General features: G+C 43.8%; 1 protein-coding gene across 1 annotated transcript; it reads right to left on the bottom strand.

Moving 5' to 3' along the window:
* Nucleotides 1-2,374: 2,374 nt before the first annotated feature.
* On the bottom strand, nucleotides 2,375-6,446 carry LOC149328900 (uncharacterized). The gene is made up of 3 exons (XM_089560424.1): nucleotides 6,087-6,446; nucleotides 3,888-3,944; nucleotides 2,375-2,486 (listed from the first exon to the last, which is right to left on the bottom strand). The coding sequence occupies exons 1-3, from the start codon at nucleotides 6,247-6,249 to the stop codon at nucleotides 2,395-2,397; spliced, it is 312 nt and encodes a 103-aa protein (XP_089416550.1). The 5' UTR covers nucleotides 6,250-6,446; the 3' UTR covers nucleotides 2,375-2,394.
* Between the last annotated feature and the right edge of the window lie 3,234 nt (nucleotides 6,447-9,680).

Raw genomic sequence — 9,680 nt, 5'->3', positions numbered from 1 at the left:
AATCAAGCACTGAAAATTGGTCTTTCCTCTCTCAGTATGCTATTTCTTCATCAGGTGTCACTTGCAGAAGCTCACGTATGTTCTCAGTCACAGGCTCGAGGCTCTCTTCCGTAACAGCTTCATCGTTAGCTGTCGCAGTATAGCCTCGTCAAATGCTGCTTCTTCTGGCGCTATCTTCAACGAGATACGATAGTTGCTTGCACCGTAACCACCGACCCGGAACAGCGCGCGGTGGCCACGCCTTCCGATATCTCTTTGTCCAGATATACCGCGGTGAGAATAGCCTTAGCCGCTCCGTGATGCGCTTTCTGATGTTAAACCCCTATAAACTATAAACCATGCTTTCCTGGGGCTCCTATTTATGCTTGGAGCTTCATGACATCGACTGTTCAGCAGAAACTTGCTTAGAAAAAACGACGCCAGCCTGCACGTCTGGTAGTTTATAATTTATTCACCAGTATGAAAACTCTGTGTGACTGCGGGACAAGAATAGAATGCACCCCATGCCAAGCAAAGAAGCAAGCCAGGTGGCGTGTTTTTTAGTGCTCGACACACCTGTTCACAAAATATGCACGACGCCGGTTACAACACTTTGGTTCAAGCCATGCTCCATTCGCCTCGGAGGTAATTAAAGAATTCAACTGCTCAACTAAAGAGAAGAGAAATGGCAGAAAGTGCTGCGTAGGGTTGAGGACAAACTTAAGAAGTCTTTCTGTAACGTGCTCTATACAAAATGTTTGTGCTTCTGCCGTCTGAAATGAACGCAGAACAAAATACAGGTACGGCCTAGTCATCTCGCTTTCCGCGCAACATCCATATAAATTAAGCCCTGAGTTCGGCGAACAGTCTTGAGCGCTTACTGTCGCCAAATTGAAACGAAGTTGTGCTCACGGGCAGGATGCAAAAAATTGTCTCTAAATATTTCGTGTCTCTAAACTCTCCGGAAGTGAAGTTTCAAGAATACCGAGAGGATGAGCATACGGACTTCCTTATATCTGCTTCGCCACACAAGCGCTGAGCTCTGCTCTCTGGAACCGACTGACGCTGCGAGCCAGATTATGTGCCAAAAAAATAAAAGTTTTCTATTAATTTTCTTGCCCACCCAGGGCCAAGTAAATTTCTTGACATGTCTATCAGAGCTGCATCACAAAACGATAAAAAAGCAAGGAAGTGCGCAACAAAAGGATCCCTGCCAGCATGCTGGTGTCATTCAGCTTTAATAAGAAACCGCGAATAATCCACCGCTTGTAAATTATTTGCGTCAGAGGAAGCACTGGCGCGCCGCGGCCAGTTTAACGCTGTATTCTGAGGCAACTGATGGGTTATATATGTAGGTACGGGCCTAGAAAAGAAAACGCTAACAAGGTGGTTACTCGAAAGGAAAAGGAGCACAGACCGCCGTGAAAATTTAATTATAAGGCCTACATACCAGCTACCTTTCTAAGTTATTCATTCATTCATTCATTCAAACTGACCGGTACGTCTTCTATATTGCGAACTTTCTAGAAAGCTTGCAAGGTAATAACAGGAAATAAATTGGCGCTGCAAGCTAACAAAAGAAGGCAAATAAGTTCCCTAAAAATGTACGAATCGAACACGTTCTATTCTTATGACAATGTCCATCGAGTCTGGCAAAGAGCTATGCACTTTACCGTTACCACTGATTACCTGTTGATCATCTGTTGTCTGCCAGGGCACCAATAGATGCCAAAATTGTGCGGCACTTGAGACCACAAATCTGAGGCCAGGGAAAGCATTCTGCAGCTTTCCATTTCGTCTCCAGTTCATTAAATTTGTGCGTGAGACGCGTTTATGAAAGCAAGTGTCATCATGGAAGTGCTTCTGCAAGGATCTCCGCGACGTCATACTCAATTGCATATGTCATAAGGAGAAGCTGCAGTTGGCTACGATCAGATGAAGCTAAAACGAAGGGAGCCATGGCAATATATTATAGTACCAGATGAGCAGAGCATATTGGCTCCTTTTCGATTGTACATTAGTGGAGCGGGAGAGGTTGTCCTTTACAACCTCACTCTATATTCTGTACTTTACCGGCCTACCTTCTCGTGAGCTCTTCAGAGCTAAAACAGTTAAAGAAAATTGACTGGTGGGAAATATCGTGCCTTTATCAAGCTATTCTTACCACGTTCTCACCGCTATCCGATAAATGACAGCTCATCTGCTGCCGATGGTTACAACAACGTACGTCTCCTGACGTACGCACACTTTAAACACGAGACACGCGCAGCTATTTTTTAATTGCTACATAAAGTATTTCCATATTTTTGGTCAGTCAGTATATGGCGACCGGTTTAGGCTCTATCCAAAACGATAAAAAAGTGCAACCGCCGCTTACCTGCAACCTCGGTTAACCTCCATCTTAAAGAAGATATTTTAGGGAGCAAGCTGAAAATGATAAAAATGCTTACCAGTACTCGAATTTGTCTCGTTGCAGTCTTCCTTTGGGTGGTCGTGGCTATTTGAAACTATAGAAAAAGAAAGGGCACGCAAAAACCAACTAAGGTGGTCCGTGTTCCGTCCTCCGTCAGTCTTCTTGGTTTGCGCTAATCTCCGTGTCATGCATCCCTGATAGCGATTTGCCCAAGTTTCTGCCCTTATCAATCATGCAAATGTAGGACGTTAATTGAGAATAAAAAATTGGTAGAAGTTCCACGTAGTTAAACTGAGTGGACGTGGGAATGCAGGCGTTAATTTTTAAATTTGAGGGAGCACTTAAGGTCCGCCTAAAGGCTATAACGGGATATTTTTATTAGATCAGTGTCCATGTATATATAATTGGTCATTCTCTACTTAACGTTCCCAGATGTCGGGAAGTACTAGTACCACTACCAGCACTGTGGCACAGCGGTTAAGCGATGCTGCACTGCACTGGCAGGTGCCTGTATTTGTCACAGCCACCGGTAGGCATCGTGCGACCCATGTTGCTCTTTCCGAGCAACCTGTGACGCAATAGCCGCAAACTCCTCCGAACTTACCCGAGCTTACCCGATTTACAACCCATGCTCCATAGACTAACTCGAGTAAGCTCGGGGAGCAAATCGGGTTGCTAGCCAACGGCACAATAGGGTACGGTGAACGTACTATCGGAGACGAAAGTGATATACTCCACGCGGCGGGAGCCGGAGCTACAGAAAGCTGCGACATTTTCGTGAGCTAAAGTACGAACATTGAAACGATCCAAGCGACATGCCGGCTGATAATAAAGGTCACGCACTGGCTGTCTCGATCGCAGATTCCGCCTATAGATGGCATTGCAACGCAGTTTTCCGTTGCTCCGGACCCGCTGCGCTGAGTATACTACCTTTGTCCCCGATAGTATTTACGCAGGCGAGATTCGTCGTCGATGTTCTTGAGAGTATAAGTTCTTTCGCACTAGCAACTACAAAGCCGACAAATGTCAAAATACATGTTAGGTGCCTATGTCTAAAGGGAACAAAATTATTCAATCAGCTGTAATAAAGAGAGTTGGGGTTTGCTGCCCCAGCGGCTAGCGCCGACGAAGGAGAGAAAGAATACAGAAGACGAAGCTGACGAAGCTCGGGTGCGCGCTTGCGAACGCTGGCCTGCTGAGAAGCACCGCTTGAACAAAGACCGGCCGTCCACACTAATTGTGCGAGTCGTCTCATTACACAGCCAATAAATGCCCTTTTTCTGGAGCTTGATATCACTATCTGTTTACTTATGCCCAACAGTATGCTTTGGGTGAGGGGCACGATTGGACAAGCTATAACGTTGCGCCTTTTCCTCGCATTAAAATTTCCTGCATGTATGATACATTGAGTTTGGCATGTTAGGGCCACGCTCTGTCTTTTTCATGTCGGCGAAGTATTTCCGAATAGAAAAGCGAGTGCTCTCTGAATTCTTACCTGTGGAAGAAGAAGAGTTAACGTGCGGTGATCTCCCCTTTTCTTTCACTGCATACACTAAAAAAGGAGAGAACAGATCATTGAGCCTGGAGTATTGTTCCCCTGACCACGGAAGCTGTAACCATAATTATATAATCAAATTGCTTTGTTACACTAAAGATACACAATGATTTTTTTGTGTCCATGCACACACAAACAATTAAATAACGAGATACAGACCGAAAAATTCGACAACGATTTTCTATTTGCCAGTTAAATTCTACTGTGTTGTGTTCAACCGAATAATCCTCTCTACGAGAATTTAAAAAAACATCTTAAAAAATTTATGCCGGATGGAAGCCCCACGTTAACGGCATCCCTAATTTACAACCTAACCTTCTCCGGCTTCCGGGGTGGACCTGGGCATTGTCGACAAAGCTATTATTTTCTTATTCTCGTCAGTTATACTGCTGCCGGCCAAACAAAATCTGTTTGTGTCCTGTATTCAAGTAGTGACAAGCGAGCTGCATTAACACTTGTTCGTCGAGTAAAGAGCGGACTATGATGCAAAGACAGTGTCAGAACAAGCCGTCTACCAGAACCGTAAGTAGAGAATTCCTGGACATCTGTGAAACGAATGTGTAGCACTGTAAGGTATATTATGGAAATATTGAAGGTAATGTACCATTCTTCAGGTGCGCAACAAAAACTTTTAAATTTTGTCCATCTGCTGCAACGTGCAGATAAGACTGCCGTAGAAAACCAATGTATAAAATTTTGGCGATAGCATCCATGTATAATTTTTAAACTGAAACTCACAGTACAAGAAAAAATTGCGCTCCTAGACAATTTTTTCTCGAAAAACGCGCTCTTTCAGAATTTTTGTGCATGCGTAATCGAAATTTACACCCAAGCGCTCAACTATAACTAGTTTTATTTCATTTAAAGCAATACAGCGTGAACATATGGTCATCACGAAATTGAAAGAGAACACATCTATCTAAGGAAAGCATGCAAAACTAAAGGAAACACGTCAGTGAAGAAAAAACACATTCTAATATAGACCACAATTGCCTGGGAAGGAGCGTATTTGTTTACTTTTATGATATTCAGTAAGGAATGCAAATGTAGTGCGGAATAACGTGCGTATGAGAAACAGAATTTGAACGATTGTTGCTTTTTCTCAAATCAGGTTTTGAAGCGCTGCTAAGATATTCTTTGTTTTCTGGAAACTAACCTTTTAATGCTTAATTGTGAATGCATGCCACTCGTGAAAGGCACGGCAGTTTAAAGCACGATCACTGCAGAAGTCATACTGAAAGAACTACGGTGGCTACGAAACCTTGAAAACAACAGGCGTATGCAAGGGCAGCACCAATCACACTCAAAGAACATGTTATCGCACTTTAAGCTCGCTGCCTGAATTTATATTAAAAACATAATCACAAACTACTGAGTCATCATTCCCCAGCCAGTAGGGCAAATGTTTCTGAAAAACCTTTTTTTTAATCTATATTTTTCAACCATGCTGCATTTACAAGACGTGACTTACTGAAAATAAATTAAGAGAATGAATTTTGTCACCAGTGTAATTTCAATAAGGCGTTGTCGTGCTCTGAAGCCTTTATCGTGTTCAGTGTAGTATTGGAGCTGGCGCAGAAGAGAATGCTTTTCGCGTTGCGTTCTTCGAAATTTTCCAATATTTGTACATGGTATGCGAAAGCATACCTAAGCCAGCGACGTAACGACACCGCACGAAGTACCAGCATGGAGCCTCGAAACGGGGTGGCACGCATCAAGCCCTTTTGACGCGAAAACCTTTAGTGCCCTATCGTTGCCGACAGAAGGTTGTCAGCAGAGGCGTCGCGCTTTTGTAGTCAGACCAGAAAAAAAATCGTTGTGCACGATTGGATTCGAACCACCATCCCTCCGTTCCGCAGCCGAGCGTGCTAATGGCTACGCTACTTCCTGCCAAATCGTATGTAGTCCTCCTTATCTAGGACGCTGGAGAGTGTTTGCAGAAAGGCGTCGAATCAGGCAGATGCCTCCCAAACGCCCTCCAGTGTCTCCAGCATTTAAGATTCACAAACAATTGTGTACCTAACATCTTAACCACACATCAGTGACACAAGCGGCAACACCGCGCTTAAGGCTTTCGCCTCACCGCAGTTTAGGTCAAAAAAGTGCCCCCCTGAATTTTTAAACAAGTAAATGGCTTACGCGCATCCAGGAGACCATGCTGCGTTCTCCCACTGACTTTCACAACTTCGTGTAGAGCTCCGGAGCCATCGGAACGCCGGGAGGCTCCAACCGGAGCAATCCTTAATTCGTGATTGATCATGCCACGCTGCAAAAAGAGGCGGTCATTCCGAGGCGTTAACATTTTCAGGAGTAGAAATGCCTCTGTGACCGCACATATATTCAGCGATCTTCCATTCCAGTGGCATATGTTCACCGGCACAGTTCATTGAAGTGCGCATGTGATACTGGCTTGAGAAAAAAATCACGTGAACACTTTTTTGAACTTTCAGCAGAAGCTTAACCTTTGGAAAATGTCTGCAAGAAGGCTTAGCTCTGAAACGTCGACTGCCTCCCTGTTCCCAGAAATAAAAAGATGTTGCATTCCAAAAGATAAATCGTCAACTTGGATGTAGATTGTCTACTTAACTGCATGAAGCAGTTTTTCTGGTAGACTTATTCGGAGGCGCCTTAAAAATAAACCCTTTAAGCAATGCAGAATAGTTTTAATACTACTCTACTGCGACAGATAATGTAATCGCATTCGAAAGCTATAAGCAAATATTATGTTACTGTCCCTGAAATTTCAATCACTGGCATTTAAGAAGAAGAATGGCCTGAGGGGCGAGTTGGTGCATGATGAAATGAACGGCGGCGCAACAAGAAGAACACAACAAGAGAGGGGACACCACATGCGCATTTAAGAAATACACAGCCAGTGTTTCGGTCATTTCATCGAATCTAGTCCAAGTTATGCGAACGTAGAACTGGAAGGACTAGTGACGCGGAACAGCTTTTATTCAACCGATATTTTTCTATTTTTCCAGCAATACCTGCCAGGAAAAGAGAGAAAAGAAATGTTTTATCACTGGCTTAGAGTCGCGCATTGGGGCCCCTTTTTTGCTCAGAATTTCCTCACACAAACTTCAACCATTTTTATCTAAAAGCGCTGAAACATTGTGCGGAAGTTCGCTGTACCAATCAGTAAACAATCCACTACAGATATGATGGCAATTAGCAACAATAGATGTTGATAGAGTGGTTTTGTTTAATGCATGTTTTAATGATGTTTAAGGTCCCAAAGCGACTCACGCTTTGAGGGACGCCCTAGGGAAGGGCTCCGTATGAAATCGGCTAAGTGGGGTCCCTTGACGTGCACTGACATCACACAGTACACAGGTCTATACATTTTGCCTCCATCGAAATGCGACCGCCGCTGCAGGGATCGAACCCGAGTCTTTTAAATTAGCAGCCGAGCACCATAATCACTGAGCAATCGCGGCGACGCGGCAGTTATTGAATTATGGAAAGCGACTTTTTCCCACTATCGCCGAACTTCGTTATACAATTTTATTTTTAAATCTTTTTCTTAAAGTATCCTCGCACTGAACTGTACTTACAACCTCCACTCTGTCTTTCATTATATTCAAAACAACGGATGAACGATGATGCGTGTCCACATACAAGTTCTTTTCAACTTCAGGTCCATTGAGCTGGTCGAGAGAAAGCAAGAAAAAAATTTTAGATGTATAACCAGACATAAATTTTTAGGGATATAGAATGTTTCAGAATTAGGTACGGGATAAAATTCTGAAGAAGAGGAAAGGTACCAGATTCAACTAACCTGGGTGACAAAAGCCGGACTGCACACAGTCCTAAATTCCTTGGCCTTACTAAGCTCTACAAGCGATCAATAATTTTGTCTGTCTCTCTGCTCAACGTGAAATACAGCCCTAATGCGGCTTTTATTTTTTTTCGACAAAGCGAAAATGCATTTTTCCTGTTGAATACCTGCTCACTTCGGGCAATAACGCTGGGGACCCAAAAGTGTAGACAGAAAATCAGAAGAGAGCAATTAAACAATACACTACGGCACAGAACTTATACACGAATAAAAGCGTACAAAAATAAATCACTATTCGCAACGGAAACAACTTCAGTCGCCAAATTGTTTCATTTCATCACAAGAAAACATTCGCTTGTCAATATTTCGCTAAATGTGTTGCAAATTTTGAACATAGCGCCCCAAGGAGTTTTCATCGCAGGCCCCAAATTCAATTTGTCTATGTTACTAAATTTCTTATTGTGCTATTCACTTCATTAAAGGGGGAGGCAGTGAAAAAATTGAGAGATCCTTACTTCTCACTCTTAATAAGGGAGTAATTCCTCATTGATATCCACCCGAGCGCAGCCTTACGGCTACAAAGGAAAGCTATACAGCTTTCTCACAAACTTCGTAGTTAAAGAAAAACTCGTCCTGGTCCGGGTTTCGAGCCCGGGACCACCGCTTCACCGGAGCAGTTGCAGTGCAAAGCCATTACTTACATGTGGAGCGCATTGTGCAATGCGTAGTAGAGGACTTTTGAGAAGACACAATCTAAATAATATCACTAATATAGTACTGAGAGATAATGCCCAGGGCAGTATATGAAAAGTGACTTTATTTGCTTGCAGCGGAAAACCAACTGGAGATAGTTATTGATCATTGGGTAGGTGTTCACGGCCTCGAAACTATTGCATGATGATTAGGCTTGTAAATTAAGGCTACACGGGCTGCGTTTGGAACTTTGGATATGCGTCTCTTTTTTTTTCATCTTGAGTTCCACAAAAGCGATTAGATTATCTTTGTTTCATTCCTACTATGTGACTTGTTTCTCGCACCACCGTTCTCGAAGTGGTGGGGCCAGCCATAAATACTTCGATTTGCATATGGTACGCGCGACGAAGTCGACAGATTGGCTCGGATTTTGGAGTGAAGTTGCATGGCCGTCCCCAGTGCAAGATTCGCGTTCCCTACTTCGCTGCCTCGTCGGGCCACAGCAATGAAGGGGACTCGGTTCACCTCATAGCAAATCGCCAGTTTCTCAAGCACTGTACCTCTTCGTCGGTCACCCAACAACGTCCAAGTGACCAGGACTTCTGTCCGGTGGTATCGCGAGCCTTCAGAGACCTAGCACCGAAAGTCAGCATCGGACTGTGAGTTTTAAGAAGCCGTTTAGTAAGATACACGAGGTTACAGAGTAAGACCACAAGCCTCCGCCTCGTGCGGCTCAGCGACACTCGCGAGCACCTACAAGCTGATGAGCTGTGTTAGGTTCCACCGTATCCCGCTGTGCCACATCAGTATATGTCTCTTTCCCAACGCGTGCCTCTCCATGCCCTGTTTGCGTTGTGTTTGCCGTGCAAAGCCTTTTTTCGAGTTTTCATGATGGTATCTCCCTGTACCTGCGCGAAGAAGATCCACGCCTTGTTAAAAATTTAGAACATAACTCCTTTTTTAAAGTAATTTTCCGCTAAGGCATCATTTATGGCCGCGCTTCACAAAAACTGCCTCTTTCTAACCTCGTGATCCTTTCGTAATTACAATGGAAAGCTTCAAAACCTGAAGAATAACGTTTCGTTTAGTACATGATTTATCATAATTAAAGAGTAACGTGGAAATAATATCTCGGCTATTATTTTCTCATTTAATTATAAAGCCACCCTCACTCTCCTCGCCAGTATTAAAGACACACTCAGTGGCTTACAACTGCTGTGTCGAAGTCCGTGCCCTTAGATGACACGATGGCAAAGTCC

Source organism: Amblyomma mixtum, chromosome 9, assembly GCF_055824585.1.
Source record: "Amblyomma mixtum isolate Tamu chromosome 9, ASM5582458v1, whole genome shotgun sequence".
Lineage (NCBI taxonomy): Eukaryota > Metazoa > Arthropoda > Arachnida > Ixodida > Ixodidae > Amblyomma > Amblyomma mixtum.
The sequence above is the reverse complement of the archived record's forward strand: the minus strand, read 5'-3'. Positions and strand labels throughout refer to the sequence as shown.